This window comes from Phallusia mammillata, chromosome 3, assembly GCF_965637545.1.
Source record: "Phallusia mammillata chromosome 3, kaPhaMamm4.hap1.1, whole genome shotgun sequence".
NCBI lineage: Eukaryota > Metazoa > Chordata > Ascidiacea > Phlebobranchia > Ascidiidae > Phallusia > Phallusia mammillata.
The window spans coordinates 24,817,429-24,836,004 of NC_137254.1; the positions used below are offsets into that span (position 1 = coordinate 24,817,429).

Consider the following 18,576-nt stretch of genomic DNA (forward strand, 5'->3'; position numbering starts at 1 on the left):
GTGTCATGAGCTCTTTAGGGTTATAATCAGTTTGTATGCAAATCTACCAACACCACCATGACCACTGCTGAAAGGTCTGCACGTGGGACTTTTTTGCTCAATCTTCTGTCACTTTTCTGACACCACTTTGCCATATTAAGGCTTTCCTTAAGAGGGTCGTTGTCTGAATAATAATAATTATACACTGCTATATCTGACGACAACTTGAATTCTGCTAACCGAATGCTCACCCGTTCCCCTTCGCGATAGCTCGCGAAATGAACGTGCGTTATTGCCCGAAGTCACCTTTTCTCGCAGTTCGCCGAAAATTGCCCGCATTAAGTCACGGGGACACTTACCGACCGCTGTTGGTAAAAACCATTAAATTAAAAACCTTAGTTTCCAACTTTTATACTTGCACCTATAAAGAAAAAGAAGATATGTGTACTACATTTAGGCTTCGTGAAAGTTGGGAGAAAGAGGTTTGTAAATTTTAACAAAGCACCAATTCAATGATTAGAATTTGTGCTATTCGTTTAACGCTCGTCTGCTTGAATTTCGTTTACATGTCTGGTACATCTTATATCGGTTCTATTTACAAAAATTACATTCTTTTATGGCATTAAAAAAATCTGGTTAGGATTTATGTGCTAGATTCCTCAAAACCTCGTTTAGTTTTTCTTATAAGCCGCAAAACACTTTACATATCTTCGACGGTTGTTTTATCGTATTGGTAAAGTAACCATTTTCCGCTTTCATCAGAAATCTTTGCATTTGTTTTCCACGGAAATTCCCGGTTATGATTTAGTGTTCGCCTTTAGGCTAGTAATTTTTGTCGATCAAGTGTCTGCATGCAATAAACATCGACCGTCCATTTAATGCGTAATATCAGTAATATGCGGAACGTTTGAACTGTGGAACGTTTGATCTACCTGGAATCACTAAAAGTGTTTGGATGTTTAATCTCTTAATTTACATGTTTTTGCGCATGGCATCCGTTTTGTCTACTTGAATGTGAAGGCAATTAAACCGTACATTGCGTTTTTTGGCCAAAATCTGTAGTATTTGACCAAAATCTTTAGTATTTGACCATCAAAATATCCCGACCTGATCTGAGCGATAAGAAGACTGCTAATAAACATGTGTGTGTACAATAAAACTTCTAAATGCTAATAAAAAATCACCTTGAACTCAAAAGATCAAAAGTGACTGGGATAGGCCCATGTGCTTATAAAATATCATTAGCATAGCTTATATGGAGAAGCGCAAACCACTGAAGGTAGAACGTTCATAGCTTGAAGAATATCATAGGCAAAGCGACCACAAATTGTAATTGGAAATCGGATATAAAGAATCCATTTGAAATTTCCCGACAACCTTTCCGTTCACTTTATTAGTTTCCGGATCGTTAGTTAATCTAGTGGGTCTGTTAACCTCAAAGACGTAATTGAACAAAGCCTGTTTCTCCGAAGCACGTCATTGTTTTGTAGAAACTAGCAATTACGGTAAAAATGATATGATTTGTTATACAACAAGTGGATGGCCTCTTTAAAGTTTCCGGAAATTGTGTGATTCACTGTTAATTATCGCCTATTTGCAATACACCTACGTCTTTTGAGCAAGTTTCATACCCTTTGATTGTAACTTTGAATGCTGACGGATGACAATTCGTCTTGATCTATCTAACATAAAATGCCTTCGATACAATAATTCACTACTGTAACAAAACGTTTTAATCGACATTACATCATTCAAACGTACAAAAAAACGCATTGAAAAAACTCTAACAAAATTCATAAATTACGACAAAAAAGTTGTGAAGAGTCGGGATATCGAAAAGTAGTTAAAAACAGGACAAATAATTGAGTCAACGCAAAAACACAAACGCACGAACCTAGCAATATAAACGAGGTTATAGCACCAAAGTTTTTATATAGCTACGTGATGTGATGATTTGTAGGACTTTGGTGTTAAAAAGCAATAAATACAAGAAAAAGACGGTTTGCGTAAAACGAGGACCACATTTACACATCTTTGGTGGTAAGGTCACTGTAGGGTATGGGCGTCGGAAAACGTTCAAATATTATCATGTAAATAAACTTACAACATCTAAAGCCAAAATCCGAGTTTGTTATCTTGTTAGGATTTCGCTCTTCTCCTAGTTTGATTTTCATTAACTGGCGGTTTTCACTAGGCATGTAAGGTAAAAACACATCTTGCTTCAGCCAATGGTCGCATCAGTTCATCACCAACGGAATGCCGCCCGCCTTGTCCTTATTGCGAACACGCTGCTTTGGGTTGATACATAAAGTATTCAGTTTGTTTCAGCAGGCCGCACGCACTTTGTTAGCCATGGTGTCGCGAATCCAAACCTCATAATTCGTTACGGGTACATATATACCGGGAACGCCAAGCCCACAATCGGTGAAAGCATACGATGTAATACCGCCGATGAACCATTGACTTGTGCTGCCTATACACACCAGCGGCCCTCCGGAATCTCCCTGAAATAACACGTACGCGTTTAATTTCCTAACGTCCTTTTTATACTGAGAGTTCAAGTAAAATTGGATAAGAGTTTTTTCCAGGCTTGTATTCAGGATTAGGGTTAGAAAAGACTAAATTATGTTTTATTTTCGGAAACTCCAGGCGTAGCACTATTGTTAATTATTTAGAATGTTTTTCCATCTTGAAACTCGTGGTTTGGTGTGGTTTGAATCAAAATGAACGTCAGGGACTTATTTGGACATGAGCCATACAAAATCTTGGTGAATATATTTTGTGTTTCTTACCTCACAAGTATCCATAAAGGTACCATTCCCCCCTGCACACATATGCCACGTTGAATGGATTTTGTTCCCCTTTTGTTCATTCTGGCAGTCTTCGAAGTCTATGATCGGTACTTTGGCCTCCATCATATTTTCAGTTAATTCTGTGTTATTCTCTATATAAAAAGCAGTTAATGTTTAAAGATAAAGTAGTGAAAAGAAGCTTGAAGCTCGGTGTTTAGTACAGGCCAATTTCGCGTTTGTATTTTGTGTGTGTTTACATATAAACGAAACTCTTTCCGTTATACGACGTGTCGATTTAACGTACACTTTTGCTGGGGTATTGATTGCTTTTTTTTTATTGCATAGTGCTCATTGAGCTTTTTTTGGTATCATTCTGGTCATTTTACGGGCAGAAAAAAGTTATACTTTTGTGTACTTAATAATCTCTACCTGTGTGACCCCATCCCGTTACGAAGCAGGTGTGGTTTGGAGAAGGAATTTCAGCGTTTGGCAAACATGCTGGTGCCACATTTCTTGTAATTTTAGCATCCTCGCGAAGCATAATCAGTTCGATGTCATCTAGAACACACAAAACAAATATTTAGCCGGGGAAAATCATCAGGGTTAAATTGGTAGTTGGACAAAAAGCATTGTTAACAGTAAAATAGTACTACAAATGAAAATGTAAACAGCGAAGGCCAAAGAATTTTTAAAACAATGTATTCACTAGACGCATGTCATCTGGTAGTTTTGTGTTGTTAACTGAAAACATTCAAAACACCATTTTACATCATTTAAATAAACAAAGCAACAACTCACTTTTCATGCCAGAGTATCGGTTGTAGAAAAATTCATCATGTACAAAAATGCGCTGGATTCCAATTCTTTGACTTGTTGTATTATCGTCTATCAGCTTGTTTGTTCCCATTAGTACGGACCATCTCGAGTCTACGTTATCATGCTGGAGGTTTCGCCTAAAACATTATACATTTTTAAAAAAACAATCTAAACTTTTAAACGACGCTTGCCCTACGCAATAACTTTCATCTTGTAAAGTTAGACATTGAGGCAATGCCTTGTACCCAATAACCGCCTTGCTAGTCAAGTGAGAAGTTCTTTATCTTAAAGTTTGCTGTTACATAAGTGCACATATACCAAACACGTACTTGGTCAAAGTGCAATGTGCTGCCGATAGCACCCAGGTGGCGCTCAAGAGCGTTCCTCCGCAAAAGTGTACCCATTGATTAGTAGAGTCATAGTATTGCTGAAGACTGACTTGCCATGGCCACGCATCTTTTGCTATCTACAAAAAAGCAGAAAGTAAATAACGGAAGAAAGTTATATACTAGTCATAATCCCACAGGTCGTTTTTCCACTCATGTTTCAGTGACACTAAAAAACTATTAGTTTCCAGCCGGCGAAAAATGTCTCCCAAAGGATGAATTTTTGAAACTTTAGGGCAGAAATTCACTTTAATTTGTTATTGTGGTGTATAAACAGACACTTCAGCTTTGGAAATTTATAACTAGAGAAGTGGATAAAAGGTCCAATCTTAAATGATTTTTTTATTGCGTAGCATCTACTATGTAATTTATTGTAAAGGAATATTATTGTTTTGAGTCGTTAAGGGAGGGAATTTGTCGATAAACGTTAGGAACCACTGCTATAAACAGTCCGTACCCTTCCATGAGCAATTCTTGTTATGTTCGGTTTTCTTGCTATCTTGCGTAAACCTCCTTTAATAGCCCTGATACCGCATTCAGCGTTTAGGGTGGGTGAGGTGGGTGTAACGTTCAAACAGACCCCCACATCACACTCTTCCAGCTCCGTGCTTGAACCTTCACAACCTAATATAAAAAAAAAGTCTTTCATTCTTGTCACACAAAAACTAAACTGTTATTTTGCATCCGACACACAAAGCGATAAAATACGTATTTCTTTTGGTTGCATCTTTGGTTCGTACTTATTCGGTTCATAAAATATTCGCAGGTGAATTTTTTGAGAAATGAACAGCTAGTATCGCCTAGTTACGCCACATACCTTCGCCATCAGTGCCGCCAAGAATACATTTTCGTTTTCTGGTCTTGTGTCCCAAACCACATGTGACGCTGCAGCATGAAAATCCCGTCCATTCTCCCCAGAATGGACATCTCTAAAATACATGTTGATTTCAACTTTTAGTGCCAAATGCTTTAGCTTAAAAACTGTTGTCCTACATAACCAAATTACATATATTATATAACTTAACCAAACTAAAATGGTCTTGTACTAAAACGTTTCATCGAAAAACTTTTAAACTTTGTGGGTTTAAAGTTCAAACATGTACAAAAAGATATTGTATGAAATCATCTAGTATCGGTTCGGTACTTACAAAATCGTTGCAACCTCGCGTATCTTCAGCTTTTCCCTTGCAATCTCCTTGTATACATTTTCTCGTTCTAGATTTTTGTCCTCCCCCACAAGTTAATGAACAAGGCTTAAACGGGGTCCAAGCACTCCACAACGGACAATCCTGTTCAAGAATAAATCTGTTGCGTGATTTAGCATACAAAGTGCTTTACAAATAATACTCATTCTAAAAAGAGATGAATTTAGTTGTATGATATATTCCTTTTTTATCGAGTGCAGACGCTTCAAAACGGGGGGATTTGGAGCGAAATAGGCCGCCGTTAAACATAAAGTTAAAAAAGGACTCAAGCCACGTACAATTTTTACTCTAGTCATGTGTAGATTTATAACTTGCTGCTTTTGACATGGTTTCTTACTGTCAAGTTGCAATTTGCAATGTCCAAGTCATTTCCGTTGCATTTTGTGTATTCTTCTATATCTTCTGTCGTGCCTCTACATTCTCTCCACCTTGTTTTCCTACCGGAGCTACCGCAAGAGGTCGTACAAGGGCTGTAGCCTGACCACTGGCTCCAACAGGGTGGAGCATGGCACACCTCGTACTTTCTGGACGACCCAGTACATTCAGCTGAAAACAAATATCTGCATGCAACGTCTGCTATTACTTCCAAATATGTATTTGACTGGGTTGAGCTTGATGCGTATGTACAGGTTTGGCAATAAAAAGGTATTTTTGCCTCGAAAGAAAAAAGGTGTTTCCCATTTTTCACCTGTTTTATTGTAGTTTGCAAGATTAGTAAAGCCATGATACATGATTTTTTGTCAGTTTTGGCTGTTGCGTAGGAGGCGTGGATTTTGAGGTATTTTTTTGCTCGCCGCAGAGCCAGGCAAAACCAAGATGAACTTATCTAGTAAAAATATTGAATTTTGCGGCATTTGTTCTTCTGTATGTGACAGCACTTGACCTTGAATCTGCGCCTCACACATTGTAGACCCATTAAATATTTGGCTTCGGCGTTCATAAAACTGCCATCGTCAACCCATTTACCTCAAACCTTTTTAAATTAATGTTACACTGCGAGTGAATTTTGGTTGGAAAGTTGTTCGGCCCAGTCCGCAAGAGTTACGAAACGTTTCTATGGGTAATATTATTTAATTAGTTTTATTAAAGGTTATCGGTAAATACCAACATAAAAGTCTAGTCTTTATTGGGTATTTGTTCCTTACAAACTATTTGCCAATTTTGCGCATTGAATTTTCTGTATCTCATGAGGGTATGACAAAAAAAAACAGAAATAAACATTTTACACTTTATTGTTTTTAATCACAAAAACGTTTGCGATCAGAAGTATTTGCCTTACCATTGTTTAATGTCCTGTTGCATAATCGCGATGCTTTCCTGACACCAGAGCCGCAGGTTGACGAGCAACCAGACCACGAAAACCAGCTGCTCCATTCCGGTGCACAAGCACTTGAGGCACATTTCCTTATCTCACGCGATGCGGATAGCCCCCCTTCGCAATCATCATGGCTGACGATTTCTATTGGCAGATATATATTAAATACCTTGCGATTTTTTAATGAACCGTACTTAAAATGAAGGTAAAAATGACCTCATTTGTACAAAATAGCTAAACCAGACAAAAAATACTCGTATTTGAGAAAATATACATGGCATTTAGAGAAAATATACATGGCGTTTTTGCTTTCAGTTAAATCAAACTCGTAATATTGTTAGCATTGCAATATCAACCCGACCCAGATAAAAAAACAAAACAAACATTGTTACCCACCCTGTATGTGGTCAGTTGCTGGTGCAGTGGTCATTGCAATCTTTTTGTAAGCAACTCCGGCGTGCGGTGTGAACCCGGATCGTAGAGTTGTCCAAAACTCATCTAGTGTTGCAGTTATTCCCCTTGGTAAAGGCTTTACCGCTGTCATTGGCTTTGTCGTTGAGTTTTCTTAAATATTTTTAAACAATATTTTTTAACAAAAATGCATTAACATAATAATATAAATGAAGGTTTGTGGTTGTGACTGGACGTTTAACTTCAACTTTTTGGTGAATTAGGAACCAAATAACAACTCACCGGGTGTAGATTTGGTGCCTTCCCGTTCTCTTCTGAAAAATACAAAATGGTTGTTTAGTTTCTTTTGAAAAAAGATAAGTGGTACATAACGCAGAGTTTATGTTGTATTTCAGACTGTAAACCTTGCGCACGCTAAATTACTAAGCTTACCTTGTAACGATGCAATGTCGAGATCTCATACAGATTCCTTTCTTTTTGTCACAAGAAGCATCACATCCAGACCATGGCGCCCATGTCGGGCACAAATTTGAATGTGTGCATGCGCGAGTTTCAGTAAAACGGTCATCACAGACTCTACAAATAGATTCAATACTTTATGAAATTTTGAATCCCAAGTGAAATTAGAAATGTTTCAGTTTTTCTTTCTTGGTATAATGTCCAGAGTAATTTCTTTTATGTGTTTAGCCGTGTACAGACGCGAGTAACCCTTTCGTGATATTTGTTTTAAAATAAAATGATACGAAAATACTTGATTTGTTGCTCTTAGACTTAAAAAACTTGGTGGCTCTAATATAAAACTGAGGCCCAAAACACCTTGATATTGTACATACATGCATACGCTTTTGAAACGTGCTACGATTATAACCCCGCACAAGGGTCAATTGACAAGCCGTAACATTAAAATATGTGGGTAAGTTGATACAAACCCAAGAACAGATCACGAAATACCCATTGGCAGCTATTGTACATCTCCGGTTAGTTGCAACGTGATTAAAGCATCCGCCGGTGGCACTACCCGGTATCCTACTCCGTTTTTACATGCAATTTAGGTGTCTGGGTCCGTGGCTAACTGTGCCGCCATATTTAAACTAGCTTCGTCGGATTTTGTCTGCTTTAGTGGTATTTTTAAAAGCAGAATTGTTTATTTGTACCCCGTGGGCGATTTTACGCTAATTTGTGCGGCGTAAAATTTCCACAAGCATATATTTGGAAACATTTTGTCATAGCTACTGCCGCGTCACGCAGTTTTATGTAATGTTTATATAGTTCGTATCGCCTGACGTTATTCGCAAATTTGATGAATGTAATCGCAGTGTATGTGTGGGAATTGTGGATTGATCCATCCGACAAAATCATTGCAATTGTAATTGTTGATGTAGAACTTAATATCGATCCGAAAAGCTAAATTATTCCCCTGTTTCTCGTAGGAAAAAACCTCTTCCTCTTTTCTTTATTTAGAAAACACTTGTCAAACGTTAAGTGACTTACACCTAAAACTTTTACCGACTGAGCGTGGCGTCTTAAAGTCGACCGAAATGTTGTTATTTTTTTGCTTGATCTTATCTTTGACATGCCTTACCACGTTTTATCCACTCATCAGTATATTGCGCATGTTCAAATTGTATAATGGGGCAGTTGATTTGCCAAACGACCTCAATTGTTACAACCACATGACACACAAGGCTATTCAATCTCGGTAGCAAATTGAATACTAACGTTTTATGTGAAGAAAGTCGAAAGCATTTCCGACCTCGGATTTGAACTCCTTCACCACAGGTTTCGGAACAGGCGCCCCATGACGTCCACGTTGACAATATAATATCGCTGCAAAAACAAATTTGGTTGAACAAACCGATGCCGATGATATTATGATGAAAGTGGGTTCTTACATTATATAAGTATACCAATGTTATACCTCAATAAAGTCATCGAAAATGAAAATAAAATCTTTGAAGATTTTGCTATAAACAGTTTAGGTCAAAGACTATAAAAACTCTGCAATTTGCAAAACTCTCACAAATGCCGTGCGAAAATTAAACACCGAATCCTAGTTTAAGGCAAAATAATTTAAATTTGCGTTGGCGTCGTGATACAGCTTATTTTCAAATCAACATTTTCCTTATCATGGTGCACATACCACCCATGCATTTGAAATCGGATGTAATAAAGTCTAGCGTTTCTACTTGCATGTGTCTGATCGTACCTGTGATTTTGACGGTCAATCCTGATTCGTTCGGTGACGTTGGCGCATCTCGTAGCCTTGCACAGACGCTTTTCGACCGGAGCATCTGTTTGAAAACGTGTAAAAATGCCAGTCAAAAGCGGTGCATTTAACCACAGGTATTCTTAATTGGTTGTTACCGAGTCCATTTTGTGTATTCTCGCGTTTTATTTTGTGGTTAAAGCGTATGTTTTACACTTCGGCCAGTTACAATCAAAAGTGACTCATATAAATTATTGTCAACGAAAACGGAAACGTTACGGCTTAATGCCTTTTTGTGGAATTGTACTTTTGGATTCTTATGAGTTGAGTTGATTTGGCTTGGTGAATAACACATAGCGACACAATTGCACTAAAACAATCACCAATCCGGAAATAGATTTGCAACGTTTTATCAACTTGTTAAAAGTACGAAACAAAACACAAATAACTTGTGTATTTAGGGCATGTAAATGACTTATTTACTTATCCAATCACCAACAGAGTTGTGTTAAAGTACAAATACATTTAGTTCACCTTGTTTGCAAGCTCCTACGAGACATCTGCGCCGCCTAGTCAACTCAGTCCATTTTCCGCATCGCAAATCGCATTGGGGCCAAGCAGACCATTCGCTGTGTTTTGTAGGACACGGAGTATCTGTTTTACATCGTTGGAATTCAACCGCACGCCCCTCACACGTTCCAAGCTGTAGCAAAAATTACAAACCGGTTTTTACTACAAGATGTAATTGGGGAGCTTGATTGAAACTTATTTGAATTTGTTATGACAGTTGTGTGCCACCTCTGTGCGGTAGGAGTTCGGAAAAGTGTCGCAATGTCCTGGTGTTTGATCTTATGATGGCCCGATAATTGCATTAAAATATACACCCTAGTTGGCAAAATAATTGTTAGGTGTTTGATTTCAGAGAAACTTGTCTTGATGTGGGAGTTATAGTGTCATATTTTCATAGATTACAGGTGTCGGTTGCGTCCTTTTTTTATCACACAGAAATGTTTTGCTGCAAAATGGTTTGTGCAAATAGGTAAATACATTTTATGTCATAAATTGCAAATACAATCGCTATTTGCAAATTTGCTCATGGGCCGACGAACCTTAAAATCTTAATTACACGCGGCTGTTATGACTCAATTTGCATTAGCGTTGCAAGCTAGACAAACTAACATGTATCGTTTTACTGACGCTGGTGGCGGTAGCTGAAGTTTATTTTCGAAGATCTTTATCAGTTTTGCATTTAAACAGTAAACTGAAAGTTCGCCCACATCGTATACAAAACCACGCATACCCTTAAGTGCTATTTTCCTGATATTTGTTTTACGAAAATAGAACTGTTTTACTCAAGCTTTTGGCAAAAAAAACACTCTTCGATTTAAAAAAAAACAAACAATTGCTGCAAGTTTAAAGCAACAACCTGCAAGAACAAATTTCCCCGAATTAATAATTATTCCTAACCTTTCCTTATTTGATGACAAAAATCCTGTTGGAATTAGCTCCATATAGCTCAAAACTGTGGTCAATGTTAAGCAGGGATCTTATTTGGTATTTGCCAGCACACTAAACCGGTTAGCGTGCTGAAAACTTCCAGACGTTTACGTGATGGAAACCACAGCCCGGGCGCCAGATTTTGTTTAAAGTCGCCCCAAAGTTTCACCTGCGATGCGGCAGGCATTTGGCAGAATCTTGTTCTCAGTTGAGTTCCTTCCTCGCCGCAGGTTCGTGTGCATTTCGAATATTCCGACCATTCTCCCCAACCCGCGTCGCAGTGGGCACGACCTGGGCACGGTTTCGCATCGTTGTGTCCACCGGAGCATTCCCCGTGTTTTCGCTTCTCTTCCCCGAGCATACAGAACCTTTCGAGAGCAGTATTGTTACCAAGGGATTTGTATATATTCCATGTATTGCCCAAAGTAGTATTGACGTAAACTGTTTATCCGTTTTGCTATTTGCGGTTTTGGTAGTTCATGTGCGCGAGTCAACGAGCTATCGCCTATCATGTCTTGTGTATTGTTTTTTTTTTGAAATTGCATAGTTTGTGGTACTAGAGTGATAGGAAACTAGGGGTATAAATACAACGCTCTCAGTGAGTATTCAACACACCTGTTTAATCTGAAAGCAATAGCGTATATTCAGCGTAGGATGGCGCAAGCAAAATTGAACACTTGTCTATTTGTTTTATCTGGACCTCCTAGGTAGCGATGTCTGAGACCGTGGGCTGTGGTATTTAATCTTAATTGGTGCAAATGCGGTCGAAATATGCTTTGCCAAGGTTGGTGTCTGACCCGGCTTTGCACTACACTTCACATTTTGCGCATTGACTGTAATTTTACCACCATTTAACATGTTGTGGCGAGTGGGACCGGAATTAAACTATTAGGTTGAAACCAGTTCAGGCGCGGCCATTTTTGTTGTTTGTCATCGCTTCTGGCATCGTAAATTTATATCCGGTTTTGCCTACACGTTCCTCTTCTAGATCAGAAATGGTTCTAATTTGCAAATTTATCCTGACGCACAGTCATACTTTCGTTGTGCAAATGCGGTGTCATCAATAGTTCACCCAGTATATGGTGATGAAACGTGCTTGCTCCCAACAGGCCTCATAAAGTCCACTCCAATAAAGTTAATTGAGCAAAATGGCATGAGCCAACTAAGCTTGGGTTCAGATTCGTGTCCTGTGCACATGATATGATCCAATAAGTTCTGTCGGTAGCTTTGGCTTGATGGGAAGGATTTAATTAAATATGCATACAAGACAAAAATCGCTGACGCCTATGCGGTAATATTAATCTACCTCGAGATATGTAAACACGTTTTCGCCTGAGATGTGATGCGCACTTAACTTAACCACTGTGCAGATGTTTACGTTGGGCAAGCCGGCTCTCGCATTTCCATCACGATGCGTAACACGGTGCTTGGGTTGCGGAACTTATAAGCCGACGTCGTGAGTGTTAGCGCGTGTTTAATCAATATTTCGTTAGCTTTAATCGTCTTGTTTCGCGAAAACAGGGAAACCTGGCCATTATTGGCCGACAGTGTGCAATGGTAACAGCAACCGAACATGGGCACGGCCATTAAGAACAACAACTGCCGCCGAAATGTTTTAATTACGCCCTTTCGGATGTAACCGAAAGCATTGGTCCCAAAGGCAAATTCGCCGAGTCACTGTCTATGAATTTGTAAGCAAACAGAGGTGAATAGCTTTGAGGGCGTTGTCAGGCGATTTTCTGAGAAAAGTCATTTCAACATCAGCGCGTTTTTCCTGTATTCCATCATCCAACCACGTTTGTATGTAAATTTAAGTGCTTTTAACTGTTCGTTTTAACCAAACGTGTTCGCAGTTACGTGAATTGACTTTTCCTAGTTTTAACCTATCTGGTTCCTTACATGGAAATTTATTTTTCTTTTGAATATCTCAACGAATTTTTTGACACTTACGCAGAACCGTAGGATTATCATGTTTGTTTCCAAAACTTTATATTGTGAATTGCAATGTGATTTTGCTGCATCTTGGCTATGCAAATATTTGGATGCTTTGTTTTAACAGTAAATAGCATTGGTTGTGGTTATCTCGTGTTAAATGCACCTCCTTTTACCAATCGAGATTTTAAATTTTAAAGTGGTCCGGTTCTTTAAACAAATAATTTTGTACCTTGTACGTCGTTGTCTGTCATCGCCACACGTCCTTGAACAATTAGATGCCAAAATCCACGACGACCATTGCGGGCATGGTTGAACGTTGCAAATTTCCCACTTGACAGACTTTCCGTAGCACCTTGATGTTCGGCTTTGGTGTTGACAATAGCGTCTTAGCACACGTCCACCCATGCCACATGTTGCACTACAGGTTCCATTTCCATCAAACCATTTCGTCCTGTGTAACGTTAGGTGGTGATTAGATGAAATTAAAGAGTATTTCTGTCAACATTGAATGTTTGAAGATATTATGTATGACGGAAGTTTTTGCGTCTTATAGATTATTTAACCCTTTTTCTAAATCTGGTCGGCGTTAAAAATTAAGAACTACTTGTGTATGCTACAATATAACAGTGTCGTGAACATTTTATTACCAATGGTTTGAGCGTAAAGGGGATTGGTTGGTAAAAGTTTTAGCAATTCTGCCGGAGCGCGCTTGTTGCAATATTTTGCAAATTTCTTAGATATCTCTCAAGCCGTCTTGTGTCTCCGCAATACAAACAATAGAATGTATTTGAACTTCACAGCCCACTGAAAACCAAGGCTTATTAGCATCCACGCGTAGTAACAATTACTATTTACTCAAAGATCATCATTGCCCTCTGTTAAAGTCGGTACCTTGTTTACCCACCAATCCACGTGCCAGGTTAATTCGTTATCAGTTAAACAACATTTACCGGTTACCAACGGTGCTGTTGTGCTACTTAGATGCCAAATAAACTTTTTCCGTCCACGTATCAAAAAAACACAAAAGTTATCTTGTCATGCTAAAAGTTTTGGAGGAAAATCTGAACCAATGCCACATTGTTCCCACTTAAAAATGCGCAATATTCTGGAATACGAAAATGAAATGGCGAAATCTAAAAGCGCGGTGCTAATCTCGAAAACAACTTTCCAATAAAAATGGTGGGCCTCGATGAAATGAAAAGGATGTACGCATAAGATATGTTACCATTTCGCACAAGGTGGTGTTCTGCAACTGATGATAGGAACTCCAAACGGTCTTCTTCTGGGCATTCCAAAAAATCTTAAAGCTCTTTTTCGTCGTTCTGTGAAAAAAAAACAGAAAAAATGACAGATGGAACAGTTGACCCACGGTACTTGGCCAGTTTTTGTATTGATAACTTTTTTAATTTTAGGGGTGTAACATGCCACATAACTAGCTCATATATCGTAATAGCAACGGCACTTGGCTATTTGTATTGATCAATATTTTTTAACTTTTAGGAGTATAACTATTTACGTAACGAGCTCATGCATCAGAATGTTTATGGTTGATGCATTTTTGCAAGGAATTGAAAATGTTCATTACGCCGATAGCGTTGACCCAGTTTACCTAATCTACATATACTCGTCTGTAGGTACCAAGTTGTTATTCGGCCGTTCACGGAATAATTGCAATGCATTTCGCATACTTTGTCCGATTTTTGGCGTTGGACCGCTTGATTTTACAAGGCCGCTTTAGCGAAACACGTGTATTTTGGGAGGATCGTGGAACTGCACCCACTGTGTAATTGTTGGTAAGCGAACATTGAGATCCGTTAACCATGTCATTTAACCGGCCAACCCCGCACAAGTAGCTGTGAAAAAATATTCGTTTTCCGGAATTCGGCCAAAATCTTTTCCTGGAAACAGCGGTGCTATGGTTCACTTTTATTTGTTGCGGTGTGTTTTGAAGGTAATTTTTGCCACACCTTCAAAAAGCTGGTCATATGACGCACGGACGATCGGTGTCGTTCATGAACACGGCAGTGTGATGATCATTAGGCTGAACTTAGATTGGGAAATTGAATAATGCTTTTCAATGGCGCTATAAGAATACATACTGCTTCTATCTTTTCAGAGCGTTCATTTGCGGTCCCAAAATCAGCGGGTTGGTGGTGCTTGTCAAACTGCCATAATGACTTTTGCCAATTCTGAATTTGTAACGTTTTACGAAACTCGCTGTACAGGCAAAATTGTATTTTTATTCGAGATATGCATAAATTTGCAAGTTATTGAATATTTGCATTGTCACTTAGTGATATGGTAATAAATATGGATGTCTTACTGATCAAACGGGCGTTTTATTAGGCTTGAAACCAAGCAAAGTCTTGGAGACATTGTATATCAGTGATATTGAACATCGCTTGTATGCAACACAAATACTTATTCACGACGCTTTTGTCGTGGACAGTCACCGGAAAAGAAAATTGATCTGTTTATCAACTTTCAACGCTATCGTACCGAACTGCACTTTGTATTTACTTGCGTAAAACGTGCGTAGAACAAAAGATTTTGTTTTTGAACTTATACACAATTATATACATGTTGTTTTTTATTGCGAAGATATCGGTCTATTTTTGTTAAGTCCTCGATGTTTGATAAAAATTTTCACTGCACCAATATTTCGTTTTTCTTTTTAAAATGTTTTTTTCTTCAAATTATTGTTGTGGCTTTGTGTTAAGAGACTTTCGATTCGTAAAAAGCCTTTTTTGTCATGACTGACACAGATTAGGGGCACGGATAGGAGTTTATCTTGTCTTGATCAATTTAACATTGCGTTAACAAGCTTTAAAAATGCCTTAGAGCGAGAGCAAAATGATCACAAATGAACGCCGACAGTCTGATCTTGTTTGGCAATCCATTAGGGACGTGTTATTATTGGGATTAGAGTCGCGGAATTTTTCCCACGGCCAGCGGAAACAAGTTGGCAATTTTTGCTTGCTTCTTTTAGGTCGAGGTGTGGTGATTTATACTTGCGAGTGGCAAATGCTATTGATTAGCATTTACTGGCGCCAAATCATTCACCATCGGCGCGAAGTAATTTGCTGTCGAAAGCGGTTGATGACCACCTTCCGACGATTTTGATCGGGACTTAAAACGTAGATAAACACCTCGGTGGTTTAATTACCCGGTCCGGCGTGACCTTTATTGTACAGATTGACCAAGGGTCAGGTGGAAGGTATGCGTCGAGCAGAAACATTAACTCGTTTAAAGTTATTAACATTGATAAACCTTGGTGAAATACTTGACTTTACAACACCAGTAACACGGCTACACAGGTCATAGGTAAAATTTCTGTTCGCGGCCTGTTTATAATATGGCTTGTGGTTTTTAATCGCTTGCTTACGAAACCCGTCAAACGCTGGTTTTTGACCTAAACCCACGTCATTAGATAATCCGACTTGAAAAGTTTCAAGTGTTGGTCATTTCCAGGAATAATGACACGAGTATTAAAACGTGTCACCGCCGAAACCTGTCCAGTTACTCCTTGTTTCGCGGTAAATATATGTGGAAGTTTTGGGCGTTGCACATTAAAAAGCATGAAAGAATTCAATCGGGAGGTCCCGGCGGTAAAACGGCGATGCGCTGTACATTCCTGTTTGCGGTCAAAAATGTGTTGCCTATAACGTTTAGCTCGTTTCATTGATCCTCAAGATTTTAAAGACTTTTTCTCTATCATCTAGAATAAATTTAAACTTTTGAGTTTCAAAGAGGTTAGATGCTAAACACCATTAAAAACTTACCATATTATTTTTAATTTTCAATTATTTGTGTGTTCATTTTTTTAATTGTCAAACTGCCAAAACTACCCAAAGACAAAAATCTGTTTTCCGAAAAAAATCTTTCTCCGTAACATATAAAACTTGCTAAACATTATTACGAACCTTTCTTTTGACTTTCCATCCCGTATTCTTTAAGCCAAATCCGAAATTCACCGGAATGCAAATTTGTGGCGGTAGCGATGTTCTTCTCCCTCGAATATGTGGATTCCATCAGATCAGCGCCAAAGGATTGAATATCTGTTTGATGCGGCGAAGGAGTTGCTGACGCACAGATAAATAAACACAAGGTAAACCCGACAAAAGGATTCATATTTTGTTGAATTGCTATCGGAATCCTAAAACGCAAAAATAGACAGGGTTAGACTTAATACAAAGGTGCAAACCTGTTGGACCAGCTTCAGTTTGTGTGATTAAGTATATTATCCAATAAACAAATACATTCTAGATAAAGGTGTCAATAAAGAACGCAAACTTGCCACTCTGCATGCCAATACGCTTTAGTTAACATGACTCTTAAGACTGATTACAGACTTCGTACAAAAACAAAAAATCTAGGATAAACAACAACAACTAACAGTTTTCTCACTAAAATTCTCTGTTGGACTTTTACCGCATAAACATTACTTAATGTCAGACCATGTACAACACAGAGCATTGTGTGTATTCCTTTCCCGGCAGTTCCTATAACAGCTACTCGTCTTATCTCTCGAGTCGCATCTGCACAGTTTTCTGTTCGCGTCTGCCTCGCGCACGTTTTATTAGCGTCGCAATGTTTTTCTCGGGACAAAATTTTTCTGAATGACGCGATATTGCGATTTAACACTTCTCTCTTCAAACCACGCGGTTGCCTCTTAAAACGAAAACTTTAATGAAACCAAAGTATGACATCGGTCATCAGGAATTTTTGGGCCAACAACAAATCACTTCAACATTGAATGTTGATTTTTTTGCATTTCGATATCCTGCACTATAATTTAAATTTATAGCGAAAATTACAGCGATGAAGAATTTATACTACACAATGTTGTGTTTGCTGTCAGAAAGGCCTAAAATTTTGTTTAGTTTCTGTTATTTAAAATAACATTACTTTGTTAGATTGTTGACACCAATAAATCAGCGGTGTTCGATTTATTTTAAATTCTATTGAAGAGATCACGAATTCTGTTAACTTAGGGCTTTAATCTAAATTATTTCGAAACAACGCAAATCACATTTCGTGTTAAAATTGTTTAGTGTCTGGTCGTGATATTTTTGGCACGAAACCAGTTCTGCAAGGGACTATTTTTGTATTGAACACAACTCTTCCAAATGTTTTGTACGACCTTTTTATTGGCATTTTCCTCTTATCGAGATAAACGTATATAAGGTCATTTGTTGCTGAAGATAATATACCTTGCTCTTATAAAACATACCAAGTATTGCTTCGATTTATGTTTAGCGCGAACTGAAATATATATTTCACGAAGGCTGTTCAGTTGACAAAATTCACGTGTTAAACTTTGTGTCATGATATTATACTAATATTTTATTATGTGTTTTTAGTTTTGGCTTTTATGAATAGCCATACATAGATTAAGTTTATACACGAATGGAATTGATTCTGTTTTTAGACAAACCGTGAAAGGATATAGCCCAAAATACTTTGGATGTTGCTAATGAATTAGGATATTACGTTGTTAGACGGACTAAAAAAGTCGTCTTTGAATGCATATATACGGTGTAAAAATGTCATCCAATATATGCGCAATCTAATTTATCGATTACCGAAGACAAATTTGGACAATGCAGAAACCAAATAGTTGCTACCGAAAAAACGTTTCACGTTTCCTTCAATTTTGTCCGATTTTAACGTCATTTACGTCACTTGTTCAACGCAGCCTAATGAATATGGACGTATCATGTAGGGGTAGTGTTCCTTATCTCGCGAAATATGCATATTTTGCAATTAACTCATGTCAAAACTCGACAGGTTTTATCTGTTTTTAGCTTTAGTGATTTTAGCTGGTAATTTGCATGCAGTGCCTATAAATTACGTCGCTGAGGGCATAGGCGTGCAAGAATTAGCATACGCAACAGCATGACTCCTTGTTTTCCAGCGTGGCCTTACTGCACACCATGTTTCTCCAGAAAGTTCTGAAAAACGTTAGTGTCAACAATATATTGAGCTATATTGAGAAGATTATCCTGGATGTGGTATTTGCATTCATGCAACA

The 18,576-nt window shown here is 38.2% G+C and overlaps 1 protein-coding gene across 1 annotated transcript; it reads right to left on the minus strand.

Annotated features, from left to right (window-relative positions):
* Positions 1-1,694: 1,694 nt before the first annotated feature.
* Positions 1,695-16,693, minus strand: LOC145217966 (uncharacterized). The gene is made up of 20 exons (XM_080085354.1): positions 16,466-16,693; positions 13,768-13,864; positions 12,772-12,993; positions 10,777-10,975; positions 9,645-9,813; positions 9,111-9,195; positions 8,624-8,731; positions 7,337-7,480; positions 7,187-7,218; positions 6,890-7,057; positions 6,458-6,637; positions 5,516-5,724; positions 5,122-5,262; positions 4,791-4,902; positions 4,431-4,597; positions 3,917-4,053; positions 3,570-3,724; positions 3,201-3,329; positions 2,772-2,923; positions 1,695-2,483 (listed from the first exon to the last, which is right to left on the minus strand). Exons 1-20 carry the CDS (start codon positions 16,671-16,673, stop codon positions 2,304-2,306), a joined length of 2,994 nt encoding a protein of 997 aa, XP_079941480.1. The 5' UTR covers positions 16,674-16,693; the 3' UTR covers positions 1,695-2,303.
* Between the last annotated feature and the right edge of the window lie 1,883 nt (positions 16,694-18,576).

Bases quoted from the DNA above. Each gene is read 5' to 3' on its own strand.
- LOC145217966 (XM_080085354.1), bottom strand. From the start codon at position 16,673: ATGAATCCTTTTGTCGGGTTTACCTTGTGTTTATTTATCTGTGCGTCA. The intron at 10,976-12,771 runs GTACAAAATTAT...TGCTCTCGAAAG, and splicing joins GACAGACAACGACGTACAAG to GTTCTGTATGCTCGGGGAAG. The intron at 4,903-5,121 runs GTAAGTACCGAA...CATGTATTTTAG, and splicing joins CGCGAGGTTGCAACGATTTT to AGATGTCCATTCTGGGGAGA.